Source organism: Grampus griseus (genome assembly GCF_964374135.1).
Source record: "Grampus griseus genome assembly, chromosome: 19".
Lineage (NCBI taxonomy): Eukaryota > Metazoa > Chordata > Mammalia > Artiodactyla > Delphinidae > Grampus > Grampus griseus.
Window position 1 is genome coordinate 17,517,479 of NC_139013.1, and position 21,015 is coordinate 17,538,493.

A 21,015-nucleotide genomic window follows, 5' to 3' on the forward strand; every position below is an offset into this window, starting at 1 on the left:
CTTTCGGGGGAGGTCCCTCCAGCTGTCAGTCCCCGTGAAGTTGGCCTCAGGGGTTGGGCTTCTGGCACTCCAGCAGCTGCAGGGGACACCGCCCTCCTGCAGCCCGGGCTGGCCTTGGCTGTGGCCCACCTCGAGGGGCTTGGCCTCGGGTGCCCGCCCACCCAGCCACCCGCCCCTCCTCCTCAGTGCTCCTGACGTGGGTGAACAGCTCGAGCGTGCGCTGGGCCACGCGCATCCAGGACGTGTTCACCGGCGGGAAGCTGCTGGCCCTGTCACTCATCATTGGCATGGGCTTTGTCCAGATCTTCCAAGGTAGGGCCGGGCTGTGTGTGGGGGGGGTGGGGGCTGGGCACAGGGCCAGGGAGACGACGCTGACCCTTGACCTCCGGACCCCCAGGACACTTCGAGGAGCTGAGGCCCAGCAATGCCTTCGACTTCTGGATGACGCCGTCCGTGGGTCACCTGGCCCTGGCCTTCCTCCAGGGCTCCTTTGCCTTCAGCGGCTGGAACTTCCTCAACTATGTCACCGAGGAGCTGGTGGACCCTCGAAAGTGAGCGGGGCTCCGGCCAGGCCCTGGGAAGGGGTGTGGTGTGGGGTGGGAGAGGCGGCCTCCCCACACAGAGCCGCTGTCACCTCTGGCCGGCCTGGTCATCTGCCTGACCGCACTGCTACCCACCGGGAACGGCTCTGGAAAGGCAGCCGGGACGCTTGTGTTCCAGCCTGACCCTGTTCTGTATGGCTGTGGATGAGTCACGGCCCCTTGCTGGGCCTCAGAAACACTGAGTATCATTGTCTCGCTGTAAGTGGATCCAGCTATCTGCATTTGGCCAACAATTACACATGTGCGCACAACATGGTCCCTAAAAACGAAGCCAATGGCTCCCTCTGACGCTCAGCTGGGACCTTGACCGTGAACAGTTACAGCTGGAGCTGAGGCTCATGGGAGTCCCGGGGGACCCTGGTCTGTGGACTGAGCTCTAAGGGCGCTTTGAGGATTTTCAAGTCTGATTTTGGCTGTATGCAATGTCCCAGACATTAGATCCGCCCCCCTCCCCAGGATATGAGTGGCCCCTTCTCCATCTGCCCTTCCTCCCACCAGCCTGTGCCAAGGCTGGGCTGGGGACTAGGGGGGAGACGGACAGCAGTGCTGCCCCCTTCGCTGCCCCAAGGCCCCCAGCAGACCCAGGCGGTGGAGGCTCAAAGCTGCTCCCGTTGCTGGGTCCCCTGCCACGCCCCACCACCCTGAGGCCCCGTCCCCCAGCCCCGCAAGGGCTGATGCTGACACACTGCACCACTGTCCCCAGGAACCTACCTCGTGCCATCTTCATCTCCATCCCCCTGGTGACCTTCGTGTACACCTTCACCAATGTCGCCTACTTCACTGCCATGTCCCCCCAGGAGCTGCTGGCCTCTAACGCAGTGGCCGTGGTGAGTGGGCCCCCGCTTGGTCCTGGCTCCTGCCCGGCCTCCACCCCGCCTCACGCGCCCCCTCTCTTCTGTGCCCACCCAGACCTTCGGGGAGAAGCTGCTGGGCTACTTTTCTTGGGTCATGCCCGTCTCCGTAGCACTTTCCACTTTCGGAGGGATCAATGGCTACCTGTTCACCTCCTCCAGGTGACTGGACTGGGAAGAGGGTGGTCAAGGTGAGGCAAGGCGGCTGCCCTGGTGCACACGAGCCGTGCTGGGGGCCAGAGGAAGTGAAGTCCTGCCCGGTGGGGCCCACCTGAAGCTGGGACCATGAACTCCCCGGAAGCAGATGTCTGATCCCAATTGCGAGGAACAGAAAGCAAGAGGGAGGTGGGCTAGATGAGGGGAAGAACTGCCCAGTGGGGCTGCTGGGGCCCAGAGCAGGGAGTCAGAGGTGACGGCTCAAGAGGGCCATCAGGTCTAGACTGAGGTCGGGATCTGGCCAGCAGCGAGGCCCCAGGCTGGGCTCATGGCTCCCACCCACCTCTGTCCCCACCCCCCAGACTGTGCTTCTCTGGAGCCCGAGAGGGACACCTGCCCAGCCTGCTGGCCATGATCCACGTCAGACACTGCACCCCTATCCCTGCCCTCCTCGTCTGCGTAAGTTGGGGGACCCAGGCTCGCAAGGCGGGGAGCCAGGGCCACGCAGCAGCATGGGTAATGGCAGGGATGAGGCCTGGCCCTGGTGGGGGCGGGAGGGCAGGGCTCGCTGACCTCCTGGCCCCAGTCGGCAGGCCCGGGTCCCCTGCTGGGCTGACAGGAGGCAGGGGGGAGTCAGCACTCAGCCCAGTCCTCTTCCAGGGCGGGGCCACGGCAGTCATCTTGCTTGTGGGAGACACGTACACGCTCATCAACTATGTGTCCTTCATCAACTACCTCTGCTATGGCGTCACCATCCTGGGCCTGCTGGTGCTACGCTGGAGGTGGCCGGCGCTCCACAGGCCCATCAAGGTGAGGCCCGGAGGGGACCAGCCAGCCACGTGCCAGAAGCAGTCAGGGCCACCCCTTTACCCGTGTGGGCACCCGGGGCGGCGACGGCAGCGATGGTGAGGCCAGCCTTTGCTGTGTGCTGGGCCCTGCCCAGGGCCCTGTGTGCACTAGCATATCCAGTCCTTAAGGCAGCCCCGTGGGGTGGGTGCTGTGAATACTCCCACTTCACGGACAGGAAAATAAGGCTCAGACATTACGGTCACACAGGATTCCCACGAGCCCACAGAAAACAGAAGACCCAAAACCGAGCTAAAAGGAAAGTCCTCCCGTTTGCATATAAATCCTTGAGCTGGAGAAGTGCTCAGTGCCTGGAATGTGAAACACCCCAAAATCATTCGCCTTCAGCCGAGTGCGAGTGGCAAGCGCATGTACAGTCGCTGTGTGGAGCTCAGAGCCGCTGAAATTGACAGGCCCTCGACAATGTGGCCAGTTGGGGCTGCTGGCAGAAGGGGGCCCCTCGGGCCTCAGCTCCCAGGAGATGGGGGAAAGGGCCTCAGACCCCCGGGGCGGTGGGGCAGGAGAGCCGGGGTCCCGCGCCATTGGCACTGCCGCTCGCTGCCCCCAGGTGAACCTCCTCGTCCCCGTCACATACTTGGTCTTCTGGGCGTTCCTGCTCGTCTTCAGCTTCATCTCGGAGCCCATGGTGTGCGGGGTGGGCGTCATCATCATCCTCACAGGGGTGCCCATCTTCTTCCTGGGAGTGTTCTGGAGAAGCAAACCAAAGTGTGTGCACAGACTCACAGGTGAGCCAGGCAGCTCCCCGGCGGGGCGGGGCCTGGAGATGGAACCCTCTTGGGGCTCACCCTAGAGCGGGGTCTCCCAGCAGCTGCGGTGGCCACAAGAGGCCCAACCGCCACCAAGTGTCTCCCCGTGGCTTGGCCCAAGTGTCCAGGTCCCATGCGCAGAGGGAGCAGCTCCCTGAGGACCCCTGTCCCACAGGGTCAGACCCCAGGGTCCATCTGTCGGCCTGTCTGTCTGTCCTCAGAGTCAATGACACGCTGGGGCCAGGAGCTGTGTTTCGTGGTCTACCCCCAGGGCTCCCCGGAGGAGGAGGAAATGGCCCCTGCCAGCCCTCCCCACTGCCCGCCGCCACGGACAAGCCCTTGAAGACACAATGAGACATTGTGGAGCCTTGAAGCAGCTGTTTCTGTTTACATGTTGTTTATGAGGAGGTGTTTTTGCAAAAAAAAAAAAAAAAAAAAAAAAATTTTTTTCCTGGGGAAAAAAAGAGATCCTACTCTTAGAGGCCTGTGGTAAGGAGCCCTGAAGATGTGGGACTGGGTCCCCTGTCAGCGCTGCCCCGCTAGCTTTTCCTGGAAAGGTCTACGAATAAAACAGGGCTGGTGGTGTACCTGTCTCAGGTGAGTCCCTGGTGGGCACCTCTCGGTGGTGGGCACCCCTCGGTGGGGGGCACGCGTGGAGCTGGCTGGAGAAGGGGGCCCGGCAGGCCCAGGAGGAGGCCCTTGGCATTCGGGGGCTCTGCCGCTTCAGCCAGGCACTCCCTCTCCGGGGCTGGCACCGTGGGGTCCGGAGCCGCCCCTGCCCCAAAGGGACATGGAGGATTGGGAAGCCGCTGGGTGTGCCCCTCCCCCAGGCCCTGCAACACCTGCTGGAGGCTCGGTCACCCAGGAGAGCCCGGGATTCCCACTGGAACTGCCTTTCTTCCCATAAACCCCCACGGAGTGAGTGTCAGGACTTCAAAGCCCACGGCCTGGCCCTGGTTTACAGGTGGGAAAACTGAGGCTTTGAGACAGGACGGGATGGATTTTCCTGTTGGCAACTGGTGCCTCAGCCTCTGCTCCCTGAGAAAGCATCAAGTAACATCTTCCGGGGCCCTCAGGACCTGCAAGAGACCCCATGGGCTTTCTCTACCCTGTGCCCACTTTCCCAGCCCCGCAGTACTGCCTGGGAGATTGACCCCTCAGCCAGAGGGCAAAGGGCATCAACCTGGCCAGGCCCGTGCTGACCCCACAAGCATGAGGTTGGGGGCAGAAGCCTCCTAGCCCAGCTCCTCCAGGGTCTGCTGTGAGGATGCAGGAGGGTTCAGTGCCACCAGAGTGCACACCATGGACTAGGTCTGATGTACCCGTGTCCCTGTTCAGTCCAGGGACAGCTCTGGTGCCCCACAGGGTGAATAAAGGGAGAAGCCACAGGAAACATTCCAGGGAGCCCTGCCCTGGCCCTCCCGCTTCTCTGGAAAAGGATTCCCAGAATAGAGTCAGGGGAGGTAGGCATGGGCCCCAAGGTATCTTGTGTACCCTGGGGCCCTGCAGAGGGCGGGCTCATCACTCCACCCTCGCCCCACGTTCAACCCCCTGCAGTCCCCTGCCCACCACGCCCAGCAGGGGGGCCAGGGCGCTGATGCAGGAAGCTGGCTGCGCTTCTGGGTGGGCCTCTCCGTAAGAAAGAAGGAGACGGAGGCAGGGTAGAAACGACTGTGTATTCCCTGGTTACAAAGCGGGGCTGTGGCGGTCATCAGCGTGTCCGGCGGGTCAGCAGACCAGCAGGGCCTCGTCGTCACTGGCCTCCAACGTTGGGGAGCAGGGTGGCGGGGGGCTCCTGCAGACACCCAGTGGCTCTGGTGGGTGGGGGCCTAGGGTGCTGCCGGCAGTGGGGGCCGGGGGGTGAGGGCCCTGGGCCGAGCAGGACGCCCGAGGCATGTCCACAGGGGCTGGGTTGTCCACCAGAGGGTCCCTGCCGGCCTTCCTGTCCTTGTGCGCTGGCCTGGCCTCTGGGTCCCGCAGGCCCGAGGTGGGCGGCACAGAAGGCCCCACCTCCGGTGCGTGGCTAGGGGCGCCGGGGGGCCCCTCCCCGGCTGCCCCTGGGCTGCCTGTGTCTGTTAGGGGTGCCGGGGGGTCTAGGCCAGCCCCCGGTGCCGGCTGGAGGAGCCCATCGCCCAGCACCGTCTGTGAGGTGCGCGCAGCCGTCAGCAGCGGGATCTGTCCGCGCGGTGCCCGCGGTCGGTGAAAGAGTCGGTTCCAGAGGCGGCCGAGGCGGCGGCGGGAGGGTCCGCGGCGGGAGGCGTGCCGGCGCATCTGTCGCCGCATGGCCGTGCGAAGGTTCTGTAGCACCGAGGCCTGGAGGGTGGGGCGGCGGCTGAGGGGGCAGAAGTCAGAACGACCCCCGAGGACCCAGAGACCAACTTGTCCCCTCCCCGGCCATGGCCTTCTATGTCACCCTGTCCAGGCCTCATCTCCCGCCTCCCTCGACCCCTGGACCAGCCTGGCCGCACGCTTTCCGACCTGGTCCCTCGGCCTCCCTGTCTTGGGTGTTTTCCGAGGTCTGGCCGGTGGGGTCTCACACCCTCTGGCTCACCTGTGACGCACTGTAGACGGGAAAGTCCTCCACAGGTGGAATGAGGCCCTGTGCAATGAGCTGCCCATAGGACGGGGGTGCCTCTCGCCGCACAAACTCAGCCTCCAGGCGTGTCATCTGGGTCTCAAAGGCCCTGAAAGCAAGGGCAGAAGGGCAGCATGGCGGGGCTGTGGGGACCCCCCACTTCCCGCCTCCCACGGGGGCTCCGCAGCAGGACGTGGGACCCCGTCCTTCCATCCGGACGTCCCGAGGTGCCCAGACCCGAGAAGCCCCGTGTGGATGAGCCCCAGCTCACAAGCCCACAGCCGTACGAACAGTGAGCCCAGGGCCTCGCTCCAGAGACAGGAGGAAAGCGAGGCCCTGGCCCCGCCGCCCACCTGTACTCCTGCGTGCGCAGGGAGTAGAGCTTGAAGGCGCAGCCCAGGGCAATGACGAGTAGCAGGCCGCAGACCAGGCTGCCGATGAGGGCGGCGGTGATGACCTTGCGGGGCACGGCCGCCAGGCAGCCGTGCTCGTCGCTGCCGTCCTGGCAGTCCTCCTGGCCGTCACAGCGCCACGTCTCGAAGATGCACAGGTTGGTGCCACAGTGGAAGGTGCCCGGCTGGCAGGAGAAGCAGTTCTTCTCGTCGGCGCCCCCGGGGCAGCTTTTCTGATTGTTGCAGCGGTCGGCCGGCGTGTAACAGAGGCCGCTGCCACCCTCACAGGGGTACTGGTCGGGGGGGCAGGCGGGGCAGCCCTGCTCGTCCCGGCCGCTGGCGCAGTGCCACCAGCCGTCGCAGCGCTGCGGCTCCGAGAAGCAGCCCTGCTCGCCCGCGTCGTCCACGTCGCCCTCGCGGCTGCTCCCGCACGGCTGCTCCCACGGAAGGCAATAGCCCTTCACCTGGTAGGTGGCATTGAAGCCGTGGCCGGCGCTGCGGGCACGGGCGTGGTAGGCCACGGTGAGGCGGCCCTGGGCGGCCTCGAGGCTCACGGGCCGGTGGTTGCTGCGGTAGGAGAGCGTCTGCAGCAGGCGGTCCCCACGCTCGCCCAGGCCCTCGTATACCTGCACGTAGTCGTCATAGCCCAGCCGCAGTTCCAGCTGCAGCAGCACGCGCCGTGGGTCCTGTGTGTCCACCAGCCACGTGCAGTGAAGGTCCGAGGGCCCACGGGCCGCGCCGAACAGGTCTGGGGAGGCGAAGGAGCCGTAGAAGCTGCCCAGGCGCCGGCCGCAGGCCAGGTCGGGGCAGCCAGCCTCGTCGGAGCCATCGCCGCAGTCCTGAGTACCGTCGCAGCGCCGCTCGGCGGGCAGGCAGCGTGTGGAGCGCGCCCCGCTGCAGGGGAAGGTGCCCCCGGGGCACAGGCTGCCCGGTGGCTCGGAGGCAGGCGCCGAGCAATTGCCCTCGTCAGAGCCGTCGCCGCACTCATCCACGGTGTTGCACTGCCACGGGCCCGGCAAGCACTTGCCGTTGTCACAGCGGAACTCGTCAGCCTGGCAGGATGCCTGGCCCAGCTTCCCTGTGGGGTCAAGTGCGTAGTAGACACAGTCAGGGGCAAGGAGAGCTGCCCTCCAGCCTGGGGCCAGCAGCCGGTGTGTGGTGCCCCATCCCAGCGGGGCCTCTGCGGGGTCCAGGGAGAGGCAGGATCCCCGGAGAAGGGCCCCGGACTCTCCATGGCCAACTGAGGGGCAGAGACCCTCCAAATGCCAGGGCAGGCCCAGGTCCTGACCTGAGCTGGGGGTAAGGGCTGAGCTCCCCACTCTGGCCAAGTCTATGAAGTGGGGTCAGTGACCTCGAGGGGCTCCAAGCCACCCTGAGGCAGCAACATGACCAGTCTCCGTCCCAACACTGGGCTCCAGCTGACAGGCCTGCTGGGGGAGACCCTGCAGGGAGTGGGTCGATGGAGGGTGCCGCCCGGGCCCCCCAGGAGCCCACGTGCACACACTGAGGCGCCCCGCCCGCCCTACCACCGGCATCACCTCGGATGTACGAGAGACGGAAGCCCTGGGCCTGGCCGGAACTGGAGGCGTCCGAGTGGAAGAAGATCCAAACGTGGTCCCGGGCAGAGATGAAGGCGGGTGGGATGGCGGAGCCGCAGAGCCGGAAGGCCTCCTGGCGGGGCGGAGCCGCTGGGCCCAGCATGAGCCAGTCCAGGGAGCACTGGTGGGACTCCTCCACGTCAAAGTTGCGGAAGCTGCGGGGGGCAAAGAGGGCCGCCGACATGGGTGGGTGACCAGGGGCCAGCAGGGAACGGTCATGCCTGAGCTCACGGCAAGGACGGCCAGCCCCACTGTCCCTCCTCTCCTCCACTCCCGGCTGCTCAGTGGGCCCTCCAGGGGTCTGAAGGTGGCTCCGTGAAGAATCAGGACAGTGTGGACAGCCTGGGTCACGTCAGCCCCAGTGCAGCCTCTCCACCCTCGGTCAGCACACACACACACACACACACACACACACACACACACACACACGCACGGCACCCCAACCCAAGGCCAAAGTGGAGGGGGAGGCAGGAGCCCCATCGTAGGCAATTCCCTCCACTTACACTCTCCCCCGAAGGACAAGGCCAAGGGTTCAGATCCGCACCATGCTGGCTCTGCTGGGACAGACCCTGCACAATCCCAGGCTTGTGCACCGAGGGGACCCGTGCGCACCGGGCTGGCCTAGGCTGGGGCTGGGGCACAGCTCAGCACCTGGGGAGAGACACTGGCCCTGGACCCCTGGCCCAGGCTGTGGGATAAGCAGCGCCATGGAGTTCTCTAGAGGGGGCCAGGAAGGGTCGAGTCTTTGAAGCGACTCCCAGAGGCCACAGGGAAACGGGCACAGACCCTGACGGTGCCCATCACGTCCCGGTGCCGTGGAGCGACTGGGGGCTTCCGGGCTTTGCATTTAGGAGAGTGACTCCCCATGATCTCCCCAGTCCAGGGGTCCAGCCTCAGTTCCACCATCTGATCACCTCACCCCGTTTCCCTCTGCATGTCCCCGCAGCTCAAGCGCCTGGGCTCCTGCCTGGTCCCCGTTCCTGCCGAGACCACCCCAAGGCCCCTGGGGAAAACGTGCTCTGGGCTCAGTGCCAGCCTGGCCTCAAGCCACCCCTGCAGGACGGACAGGACACCTCTGCCACCTCACAGACAGCTGGGCAATGCCCACCAGTCCCAGGGCTCCCCTCCCTGGCAGGCCTGAGGTGACGGACAGCCCCGCAAGCCCGTGAGAGAGGCTCAGGGCAGGACGAGGCCCAGGTCTGGGCGGCCAGCAACAGAGGCCCACACTCACGTGCTCACATGCACACAACTCATACATGTGCACGTGTAGACTCACACACGTACTTGCACGCATACACATCTGCTCACTTGTGCCCACCACACCTACCCACACACGTGCTCACACGTGCACACACACCTGTCCTTTATACCTGCTCAGATGGGGCTCAAGCACACGTGAGTGCTCACACGTGTGCACACACGTCTGGTCACTGGCTTGCCACATGCCCTCACACGCACACCATCACACTCACATTCGGTGTGTGTAGGCCCACATCGGTTCCCTCTGACACCCCCGGGGCCCCCATACCTGATGGTGATCATGTCCCCACGGTCACCCTGGATGTACCAGCTGCAGTTGGTGCCCGGTGGGTAGTTGAGGGGCCAGGCTGGGCTGTAGATGACACCGCGTCGTTCCGTGTGCTGCTCCAGTTTCCCGCTGCAGGCGGCTGTCAGGAGAGGAGGCTGAGAGGTGCTAGCCTCACCTTTGGGTGGGAGGGGGTAGTGAGGGAGGGGGACACTTGAGCCCCCCATGGCTTGAGCACAGGCCTTCCCCGGGGTGGGATCAAGTCCAGCCAAGGTGATCACGGCCAAGAGGAAGGCCACAACTCGAGACTTCATGGAAGTGGTGTGCATGGCGTGGGCCAAGGAGGGCCCACCTTGTGCCCCAGAGCCTAGGTCTTATCCCTCATCCCCAGCAGGGCTGGGAGCGAGCCCACCAACTCCCCTTGGTGCCTCTGGAGAATCTTGCAGCCCTAGGCAGAGGCAGACCCACTATGGTTCCCTGCCTGTTCCCCTCCTCCCGCCCCGGGGCTGACTAAATACAGGCCTCAGCCCGGGAGGGAAGGGGCTGTGCTCACCCGACACATATTCACTGAAGACCTACTATATGGCAAGCACAAGCGGTGGGCATGCTCGTAAGACAGGCAAAAGCCTGGCTCTGTGGAGCTCACAGGCTGGGGAAGGAGCAGGCTCTGCAGATACCCTGGGTAAAGGGAAGATTATAAAACAGGCCTGAAAGGAGGACCCGATGTCCCAAGGTGGCTGGAAGTGCAGGCTGGGTCTGATGGTACCTTGTGTGGCATCTGGGTTCTATCCTGAGCATAAGTGGGAAGCCACCAGGGGTGGATGTTGTAACCAGATGAGGAAACCGAGGCTCAGAGAGGGTAAGTGAGCTGCCCATGGCCACACAGCAGGTAAGTCAGGGCCCACCCTGGTCCTCTAACGGGCTCGGCCTCTCACTGCCAGCCTTGAGCCGATGCACTGATGAAGTGTCTACCGTACACTGTGTCAGGGACGAGCTCAGGGCATCACGCCAGCCAGCACGGGTGACGAGTGCCTCTGTGCCCAGCCTCACCGGTCTCACTTTACCCACATCATTACACATGCCCTCTGCTTCCCAGCTGAGCCCACCCAGCCTAAAGGTGGCAAACCCTGCCCCGGTGTGCCCTGGCCTTCCCAGGACCAGGAAGGCCCTGCGCTTGGCTGCCCCCACCCCTCACAGCCCCTCAGTCATACTTCTTCATCTGATCTTCATGACAGCCGGCAGCACAGGTGGGGCCCGTTATACAGATGGAGAAACTGAGGCTGGGGGAGACAAATGATGACGCTTTTCCCGAGCCCAGCAATACCACCTCCTCTCTCCCACTGCCTGGCCCCTTCCACCGTTGCCCTGGAAGTAGGGTCTCTCTGCTAGCTCTCAACAAGACTCTGAAACCCCAAAGGGCTCAGGTACAGAAGGGAGAGTGAAAGCCCTCCAGACACCTCCCACAGTCTTAGGAGGGTACGCGCGGAGGTCCGGGTGATCCAACACTGTGACTAGCAGGGAGTTAGCCCCCGGCGATGGCTCACAGGAGCATCAGGGGACTAGAAGAGAAACGCCCACCCTGACCCTAAAGCGAGGCTGACCACGCTCAGGTCACCATCAGAGCGACAGTCGTGGGTCGGCGAGGTACCAGCCAGGGCTCTCCGCTGGGCACTCAGCGTGGCCTGGGAGGCCAGCCTCCCCGAGCCTCAGATCTCTCACAGCCCAGGAGGGTAAGGACTAAACAAACGGAGGGGCGGCCAGGGGCCGGAGCAACATGTTCCCTCTGACGGGTGAGGCCGCCGGCTTTCTGGGCCTCACAGAGACGCTGGGTGCCGACCTGGGGACACCCTGGGAGGCGTGAGGTTATGAAACCCAGAAGAGGCTTCTCCTCCTACAGGGTGCTGGGCGGGAGGTTCCCAGGCAGGGCTGGGAGCACATCTGCCCCCCACACGGAGTCTCTAAAGCAGAGGTTACACCTGGAGTTGGAGGCTTCACCAGCCAGTGTGGGAGTCACCCCCTGTCCCCTCCGCCCCCAGGACAAGGCCTGAGGCAAAGCAATACCTACCCTGGCCCAGACACTTCCCCTGTGGGATGCAGCACTCACGGAGGCCGGGTTTCCCACACTGGCCAGGGAAAGCCAGGCCCGCAGGGACCTGTGTCTGGCCCTTCTTTCATGAGTAGGGAAGCCTGTCTCTCCAACCACCAGCCTAGTCAGGAGCAGATGACTGGACAGCTGCCAGCCCAGCTCTGCCCCTCAGCAAAGCCCCTGACAACACATTGCCCAAACAGCCTCACCCCTGAGTGCGCCCTGGCTGCCCCAGAAATTCCCACGTCGGGGGCAGCAGGGTCACTCAGTCACTGTTTATTCTTCTCCAAAGGGGGCCACAGAGACCATGATTTCTGCAGCCGTCGGCCTGGCCCATGCAAAGTGACCACGGTGCAGGAGGGAGGCCAGAGTCCGTGCAGGGCCCCAGACTGGACGCTGCCTGGCCATGGGCCTGGAGGGCATCATCCGCTCAGACCACCGGCCCCAGGCTTTCTAGTTTCTAGAATGCGGGGCAGGCCTCACCCGCATTCCACCACCACCCCAGGACCCAAGCACAGGCAGGGTAGAGCCTCGTGAATCCAGTCCGGGGGTCCACACTGCCAGATACACCGTTGCACCCTAGGCCCCAGCTTGTCCATCAGTGAAATGGAGTCAGTGGGCGCTGCTTGTCTCAGGGTGGCTGGGAGATCTGAGGAAGCGGCAGTCTCTAGGCAGACATGCACGTGCTGGGTTGAGGAGGGGGGATGCCCAGGGGAGGTGAGGGTAGTGATGGGGTGTGTGATGATGGGCAGGCAGCAAGGGGAGCTGGGAGATACCGATGCAGGGTGGAGGGTCTTGGGGGGTGTTAGGGGCAGTCAGAGAGGTCTGTCTGAGCTTAACTGGAGGTGACCTATGTTCACTCGGGCAGAAGATTACTCAGCCCTCGGGTCAAGGTGGCCTGCTCAAGGGGGCAAGGGATGACTGAGCACTTTTAGACCAGTGTCCTTCTTTCCTGGTCCACAGAGACGTCAAATACTCCTGAGAGGGTACAAGCAAGGCCTGAGGACGCACAGCGTACAGATCTGGTTTCCAGAGGCCGTCGTTACTCCGGACACCCTGCTGGTGTAACCAATGACAGGGAGCTGGGAGCCCCACCAAAGCACGTGGGCGCAGCTGCCAGGTGAGGGAGAACAGCCTGAAGACCCTGCCCAGGCTCATCACCCCACCGGGTCACAGTGGCCACAAGGCGGAGCCCAGAGGCTGGGGTGCGGGAGGTGGGTGGCCTTACCCAGTTAGTGCCTGACAACCTGGGGCAGGACGGGGTCTGAGAGGCAAAAACCTGTGAGGTTCCCGGGCAGCCCAGCTGGGCCCTGCGGGGGGTCTGAGCCCAGCAAGGGCTGGGAAGGGGCAGGCCAGACAGTGATGATCTGGCCTCCTCACAGGAGGAATCGCAGGGAAACCCTGAAAACTGCAGCGGCATGAAGCTTTGGGTGGAGGGAGGCACCTCTGGCAGCACAAACTGGTCTCCACTTCCCTCAGCAATGCTAGAGGGTCAGCGATGGGCTCCAGGACAGTCCCAGCCCCAGATCACTACCTGGGGCCGCACAGGACACCGGGGGGCGCCATGCACAGGCAACCTGGACCCTGCTGGCGGCCACACATGAGGGTGGACCCGGATGGCTGTCTTTCCCGGCTCTAGGAGTAGACCTTGTCCCTGGAGCATTTCTTTTCTAAACGTCTAGCCACATGCCCACCCGCTACACCAGCAGGAGGGCCGGCCTGGGTTCACATTTGTAAGACCTGACGCCCTCACGTGCCCTTTCCCCATGCCCACTCTCTACCATAGCCACAGACACGTGACCCAGGTGAGGCCAGTCAGTCTTCTCCTGGAAGTTGGGGTGGAGAGACTGGGTGGTCAGCTGTGGGGGCCAGGACGCCAGGCAGGGCCGAGGCTGGCTCAGTGCTGAGCGAGGCAGGGCCCTGGGCCAGCAGAGTCAGCAGAGGAGACCAGGCTGCCGGAAGCAGGAGCTGGTGGGCAGGGAGAAGGGGGCCGAGGGTGCGTCTCAGAGATGGGCCCGTGAGAGCGGCTTCTGTGGACCCTGAGCCTCCCCCTCCCAGGGGCCGCAGCCAGCAGACAGCCCTCTCCCTGAGCCGGCCTCCGTGGGTTTCTGCTGCAAGCCGGGCCCTGAGCAGAACTAGAAATCCCGGGTACCTCCCGCCCCACGATGCAGCTCAGCACACAGCGAACAAGTCCGCGGCGCCCCAGACTCCAGCTCCCAAGGCCCTTCAGATGTCTCACAGGGGCACCAAGGGCCACAGGGGCCTGGGCCTATGCATTCACCAACCCCTGGCAGCCCCCTCAGCAAAGGACAAATGCTCCTGATGGCCTCGGCCTCCCTGCCGCTCCTGGCAGCCTTTGCTGTGCTCAGCACGAGGCCCAAGCACAAAGACGGCCAGTGGATGGACGGACCCACGCGGACAGGCAGGAGGCAGCCGCGGACTTCTAACTGTGTTTTCTTAGACTCCATATGTCTATCTGGCATCCACTAACCACAGGGCCAAACTCTCAGCCAAAGTGTTTACCTCTCTCCTGCAAACCAGTTTGCCTGAAACTGGTCTTCCCTGGGCAGACTGGCTGATCCGAGGCTGAGTCTCCTCACTGCCTTCTTATCTAACTCACACACCAAGCCAATATTTCATCCCAGGGTCAGGTACCAGGCACCGAGAGACCACCCCCATAGCCCAGAGCCCTCGGGAATTATTCAAATTAGCCAGTCCTAAGCTGCTTCCCCTGCCCTGCCCTGCCTTTCCCACTGAAACGCCAATCAAGCCTCTGGCCTGGGCCTTCCCCTCACTCCTATGTCTGCCTTGACCAAACCTGGTATTTCCCCTGTGACCCTATGTGGCATGGTATGTGCCCTCCTCACAAGACACATAAGCACTAAATCCCTCCATCAATGGCTTTGGTCTCTCGGTGTTGTCACTCAGCCATATCTTTATCAGCTAAATCCCAGGTATAATTTTAAAGCAGGCAGGCATCTCATGGCACCCCATGGCCCTCTGGGAACCCTACAGGAAGCACAATCCGCCAATTGTGTGGGCGGTGACAGTTTCCTAGCGGTATTAGGCCACCATGTGCCAATGCTGTGCTGAGCACCTTACCTCATTTGCCCATTTAACCCTAATAAGCAGGCTTTGGGGTAGGGCCTGTTATTGCACCCATTTTACAGAACAGGAAACTGAGACTCAGAGAGGTGTAAGTTTGCCCAATGCCAAACAGCTCCTTTGTGATGCAGAAAAGATTCCCAGGGATTGAGGTAGAAAAAGGCCAGGTGACCTCAGGGGTGGAGCCAGGATCCTGAAGGCTGGTACTCAGAGGTCACTAAGCCAGGAGGGCAGGGAGGAAGGGAGGAAGGGGAGAAGCATCTTACTCACCTAAGGCAGGAACGGCGCTGCTGAGCCGCCCGGTGAGAACAATGTTCACTGCGGGAGACACAGAGAGAGTTCAGTGGATTGGGGGAGGGGGGTGGCTCTTGGGTCTCAAGCACCTGGAGCACAGGTCAACACAGCCCAAACTCCAGGCTGGTTCTCTTCATCTCGCAGGGTAAGGCCCAGAGTCCTGCCACAGAGACTTGTGCTCCCACCCCAGTCCTGCTGGGATGGGCAGAAGCGAGAACCTCGGGGATCTCAGCACCCACCTGAACACCCACAGCGGAAGAGAGCAGGGTGCAAGCCTGACTGCACAAGACAGCTCCTGCCACTCGCCACACTTGGGAATTCTAAGTTACTTGGGAGGGGGTGTGTTTCTGTTTCCTCTCAGGCTTGGGAACCATGGGCCTGGACCATCCTTCAGAGAGAGGCCCTTGCTCAACCTGGGCTTGTCAAGGGCTCTCCTACCACCCTGTAGGGCTTCCTCCCTCTGAGCGGCCTCTCCAGCCAGGGAGGGAGGGAAACAGTTCTGATTACACCCATTTTACAGGCACTCACAGCTAACAGGGTTCAAGGTCCTCCTCACTGTGCCATGCTGACCTTGAGAAGAGAGGCAAAGAATTTGCCTGCCACCTACCCCTTCAAGTACCCACCACCATGGGATTTGCCCTTTGCTTTCATCTACTGCTTTCCCGCAGGGGTGATGGGAACGGAAGATATGGGCAAACTCAACTTCCAGGGGTTCAGGGTGCCTCCTTCCCCAACATCAAGGATGCCAAGGGAAGCAGAGAGCATCCCTGCAGGGGTCAGCCCCCATCTGGTGAGGAAGCAGGGCCAGCTGCCGCCTAGCAGGACACCCAGGCTCTGCTGGGCTATGCCCCATCTGGGCAGGGAGGGCCTTGGGAAGGCCAGAGGGTCTGCCCCTTGCCTTGCTCCCCGGGGAAGCCCAGCACCCAGCAGCACGTGACCACTGACAGATTGGAGAGTGGGCACTCTGGGGGCCGTGGCCTTTACTGAGACCCGCTCACACAGCTAAGGCAGGGGCCTTCCCCCAGCTCCTGGGTTCTTGGGGGTGGAGGAGGGTGCAACCTAAAATGAACAGGCTTCTTTTTTACTGTCATTTCACTGGCTTCAGCCAACCTATTGGGGTTACAGAGCCTTCACTAATGACACCATAGGGTGTCCCCTAATGACCCGGGACTTAGATAATGGCCTCCCTCCTTCATCACGGTAAATAAAGGAGCCATGTGGCTTGAGGATTTAACTCCTTCCTTCCCCTCTCCCCCACACAAGGCCCTGGAAAGGTGGACAGAAAAACTCTGGTAGGGCTGGAGGGGTGGCAGGCCTGGATGGGTCCCTCGACCCTCCCCAGACACACCACCTGGGCTGATGAGGCCTGCCCCGCTGGGTCTGTGAAGCCACAAAGGGAAAACAGGAGTCATTCTAGCAGCTGCCTCCTGCCCGGCATCCTGATCCCGGCTCCGGCTAGCTCCCGCCCCCAACCCACTCTGGGCAGGAAATAGTTCCTCGTTGAGGGGGCCACCGGCCCCGGCCCGGCTGGCTTCGCCTTTGTCCGCAGCTCCGGAGGCCCCCGACCCCCCGTCGCCACCAGGCTAAGCACGGGCAGCCCAGGCAGAAAGCCACTGCCTGCCAACCCCAGGCGCCTGCACAGCGGGCCGCCCTGCGCACCGTTCACCCGGGCTCCCGGACGCTCTTCCGAGCCGGGCGGGAGACGGGGCTCCGCGGCCGGAGGCGCCCTCCCAGGCCTACGACCCCAGCAGGCCGGGGTCCCGGGAGCCGCAGTCTCCGCGGCCTCCGGCGGGAGCTCTCGCAGTGCCCGCTCCGGGAACTCCAGCCGCGACCGGGGAAGAGGGGCGCCGCGGGTGCGACCAGGGAGAGGTGTGGAGCTACAGAGGCAGGGGACAAACCCTGGCGTGCCCGCGCGGCCCACTCACCCAGGCAGACGACGGCGAGCTGCGCCCGGGCGCCCGGCGCCGCATCCGGCCCCGCGGCTGCCCGCTTCTCCATGCCGGGGCCGGGCGGCCGCCCGTGGACGCCGCCTCCTGCCCCGCGCCTGCGGCTCCGGCTCGGGCTCGGGCTCGGGCTCCCGCGGCGGCTGCGGCCCGGGTGCGGGCGGCGGCTCCGGCGGCGACTTTGTGAGGTGGCGGTGCAGGCCCGCAGCGCGTGCGGGGCCACATCGGCCGCGGCGTCACGGGCCCCGCGGGGGCTCAGCGGCGGCCGCCAGGGAGGACCCCTGCCCGCCGCTGCCCCTGCGCCCCGGGAGCCGCGCCGCGGCCGGCCTGTGCCCGGGGGCCCCCGGCGTGCCCATGCCCCGCGCCGCGCAGCCCGCCCGGCCCTGGCGCCCCCTGGCCGCCCCGCGCTGCTCCCAGCCCGCCCGGCCGGTGCCGCCGGTGGAGCGTCAGCGGGTCTGTGGGTCCTGCCGCCCGGCCCCTCGCCCGCCTGAGCCCGGAGGCCGCGCCGCGCCAGCCACGTGACGCGCCCGCCGAGCCGCAGTGGCGCTGGCAGGACGGTTGCTGGCTGCTGGGGCGGGCCGGGGGTTGCGCGCCCCGCCTCGGGTGCTGGACAGCTCCGCGCAGGCGGCCCCCGGCCAGTGCGTGCCCTCCGGCCCCCGAGCCTGGCTCTCCAAGCCGCCCTCCTCGCCGCCCAAGATTCGATCCCTCCCGGAGCCGGCTGTGATGGGAGGGGAGGGAAGGGATAATGGGTAGAGGGTGGCAGAGAAAGGGGCTAGCGGGGCTGATTAGGGGCTGAGGGAAGGACGGCGCGTGGTGGCGCAGGACTAAGGCCTGTCTTCCGCGTGAGGTTCTTGCCACTCCGACCTGCCCCCCTCATTTGCTACAACCCAAGTAACCCTGCCACATGCCTGAGATGAATCGCTCTGCGCAGAGCGAGGCCTGTGAGGGACATTGGTGACCACTCTAAGAGGCCCTGAGCCCACCCAGTCATCCCGACAAGGGCTGGGAAATGGAGAGGAGGCCTGTTTTCCAGGCTTGGGGCCCCGTCTGGGAGAGTTCTGGGCCCAGTAGAAGCAGAAACCGGGGAAACGGTTTGAGGAGGCCATATAGGATTAAGCAGGACCAACCCTCCTTCCGAGACTGATGTGAAACCAGAGGTCCCCAAAGGTTCCCTCCCTGGCGTGGGAGGCTTGCCATAGCCTGTCCCACCTGCCCTGATGGAGGCTCAGGACCCCTCTCCCCCTTGATTTCCTCTGTTTAGGAAAGAAGGTAGAGAGACACTGATGTTATATTAGTGAACACTGTAGACAGAGTAACTCAACTAACTCATTTTCACTGTGCAGGCCAACTGGATTTTAATTTTTTTTTAATTTGGGGGAAAAGAAACTACTTTTAGGTTTTTTCTCTTTCCTTGTTCTCTCTCTTCCAATTCTTCTGGTGATTTTTCCAAAGCAGACTTCTTCTTGGGAGATGTATTAAAGGGTTTAAAAATCAAATAATGGGATAAATGACTCATTTATGGTAAAGGGCATTAGCCTGCTGTAATTTGGTTTCAGAATTTCCTCAGGCTGCTGACTGCCTTGCAATGGGCGTTTATGCTCAGCAAAAATGTTCAGCAGACGTTGGGACACTGACGGTGAAGGTCTGCAGTTTTGTTTCCATTTGAAGATGCTTCCTACTTCAGTGTATGTTTTGCAAGCTCTATAAGGAATCCAGGGTTGAGGCCAATGCCCTGGGAGTCCTAGTGGAGCCTGCAGCAAAAAGAAAAATGTGATCCCCTATATACACTTACCAAACTATCATATATCAAATATCTTGAACCAAGTGGGAAAACATGGCTATACATAAAACTCCAAGTTGCCCAATCTGCTCACACCCTGCTGTCAACCCTTATAATCCCACACAGCAGGGGTATGGCAGCTCAGGAGCCTCAGGCCAGTTGGAAACAACTCTTCCCACTGCACAGTAGAGCAGGATCATAAAACAACAACAACCGAACTTTATTTAAACTTTTGCAAATTTGTTCAGCATGAATTTTTTTTGCATTTAGATGTTTTAAAATATGATTTATCTTGATTACTGGGGTGTTTTTTTGGCACAAACTTAGTCCCCCTGCCCATATTGAGACCTTAGCTATCTGATACCCCTTTCCGGTTTTGTCTCACAGTGGTCTAGCGCCCTCTAGAGGCTGCCGCCCCAGGCAGGGGCCTCTCTAGAGGTCCCCAGTGTAACCCTGGCTCAGTCCTCTCCCCCAACACTTCTCACTACTTCTGGAGCAGTTCCTGGAAGCCTAATCTCTGCGGTAGGACCCGACACCCTGGCTGCAGTCACTGGGTCCGCCTCAACTTCTTAACAAACATTCTACCTTGGCTTGCTTGTATCCAGGAGGTTTGTGTCCCTCACAACCCAAAATCTTCCAGCTACTGTAGAATTTAGTACTGGAGAGAGGGTGATGCAAGTAACAGACCCTGAGAACATGCAGACTGGTGGGGGCAGACAAGGGAGCAGTGGGGCAGAGGGATCCAGGCGGGGAATCAAGGTCCTCCTGGCAGGAAGCTGGCCTTCCCAGTTAGGAGGAAGCAAAGCTGCTGTCCCTCACATGTGTCTCATGAGATTCAGACTGTGGGCCACTGAGGCCCTCAGCAATCTTCTCCAGGAGTGAGGAGAAGAGGGCAAGCAGAGAGGAGAAGGAAGGGGCATGGAGGTGTCCCACATAAATCCCCGTCTGGAAGAACCCACTCACCAAAATGCAGGCACAAACTCAAGCCGGCTCTTACCCAGCTGGTTGCTGGACACTATGTAGAGGATGCCAAGTTGGATGGTAATTATCTTTCCTTTTTTTTTTTTTCTATTTTGGCCATGCTGCACGGTTTGCAGGATGTCAGTTCCCTGACCAGGGATTGAACCTGGGCCACAGCAATGAAAGCGCCGAATCCTAACCACTAGACCACCATGGAATTCCTGGTAATTGTCTTTCTTGATCTCAAATAGTTAATTTCTTTGAGGATCAAAGGCCAAATATGGCTTTGGCAAGCCAAGCTGGAACAAGGGCTTATGACCACCTGTCCAGGTTTACTGCAAGTGACTTCCAGGCGGGCAAAGTCTTCATTGTCCAGACACCTCCCACTCTGCCATCTGCACCTTCCCTATTGTGCCCAGTTCAGTTCTGGCTGCATCATTTACTGAGTCAATAATTTCTACTCTAATCCCCCGAGGCCAATCCATCACTAAGTCCTGATAGCTCGTCCCCACAATGTATCTCGAATCTACCCACTTCTCTCTACCACCAGGCCACCTCCCTGGTCCCAGTCACCATCTCCTCTCTCTTGGGCCTCCTACGTGGTCCCCTGCCTCCCAATCAACAGCTCACTTTTTCTTTTTTTTTTTGTGGTACGCGGGCCTCTCACTGTCGTGGCCTCTCCCGCTGCGGAGCACAGCCTCCGGACGCGCAGGCTCAGCGGCCATGGCTCACGGGCCCAGCCGCTCCGCGGCATGTGGGATATTCCCGGACCGGGGCACGAACCCATGTCCCCTGCATCGGCAGGCGGACTCTCAACCACTGCTCCACCAGGGAAGCCCAGCTCACATTTTAACATGCAAAGTGGACCATGCTCCTTGCAGAAAATGCTCCAGGACGGACTTCAAAGTTTTTAACCTGAGCTTTGTGATCCTGTGGGACTAGCCCTGCCTACCACCCCTCCAAGCCTCCTCTCCACCCAACTCATTCTGGCCTCAGAACGTTTCCACCCTTCCCAGAGCTAATTTCTACTCTTCTTTCTTGACCAGGAGAACAGTCAAGAAGCAGAGCCAGAGAGCATTTGGAGAGATGTTCTAAGCCTTGTGAGCAGCCCCTCCAGTGTGTGGACGTTCTGACTGACCCCACGTGTCCAGGGCCCCCTTGGAGAGAAGCACTCCAAGCACCTGAGGCCAGCCACTCACTCGAGCCAGTGGTGGAGGGATTGTTCTGTATTCATTTAAGATAAGTCTCTCCCTTCCCTGGTGGCGCAGTGGTTAAGAATCCTCCTGCCAATGCAGGGGACATGGGTTCATTCCCTGGTCCGGGAGGATCCCACACGCTGCAGAACAAGTAAGCCCGTGCACCACAACTACTGAGCCCGCACTCTAGAGTCCATGCGCCACAACTACTGAGCCTGCGCTCTGGAGCCCGCAAGCCACAACTACTGAGTGCGCGTGCCACAACTCCTGAAGCCCGTGTGCCTAGAGCCTGTGCTCCGCAACAAGAGAAGCCACCAAAATGAGAAGCCGGCGCACCAC

At 62.1% G+C, this 21,015-nt stretch overlaps 2 protein-coding genes across 3 annotated transcripts in view; one reads left to right on the forward strand and one right to left on the reverse strand.

The window, feature by feature from the left end:
• SLC7A10 (solute carrier family 7 member 10) overlaps positions 1-3,576 on the forward strand; it is a gene marked incomplete at its 3' end in the record, with an annotated part of 15,180 nt that extends 11,604 nt beyond the window's left edge. Inside the window, 10 exon segments of the mRNA XM_082677057.1 lie at positions 83-114; positions 117-312; positions 398-551; positions 1,306-1,429; positions 1,512-1,615; positions 1,972-2,068; positions 2,270-2,419; positions 3,024-3,201; positions 3,444-3,509; positions 3,512-3,576. Of these exon segments, the coding sequence (XP_082533183.1) occupies positions 83-114; positions 117-312; positions 398-551; positions 1,306-1,429; positions 1,512-1,615; positions 1,972-2,068; positions 2,270-2,419; positions 3,024-3,201; positions 3,444-3,509; positions 3,512-3,576 (1,166 nt within the window).
• A 1,334-nt stretch (positions 3,577-4,910) lies between these two features.
• LRP3 (LDL receptor related protein 3) lies at positions 4,911-16,795 on the reverse strand (the record flags this gene model as incomplete). 2 transcript variants are annotated; one of them, XM_082677155.1, is made up of 7 exons in its annotated part: positions 4,911-5,535; positions 5,774-5,906; positions 6,151-7,267; positions 7,728-7,942; positions 9,316-9,454; positions 14,774-14,821; positions 16,723-16,795. In XM_082677155.1, 7 exons carry the CDS (start codon positions 16,793-16,795, stop codon positions 4,951-4,953), a joined length of 2,310 nt encoding a protein of 769 aa, XP_082533281.1. In that variant the 3' UTR covers positions 4,911-4,950. The 2 variants fall into 2 exon arrangements, with proteins under 2 accessions (XP_082533281.1, XP_082533280.1); XM_082677154.1 differs by having other exon boundaries at positions 9,316-9,490.
• Between the last annotated feature and the right edge of the window lie 4,220 nt (positions 16,796-21,015).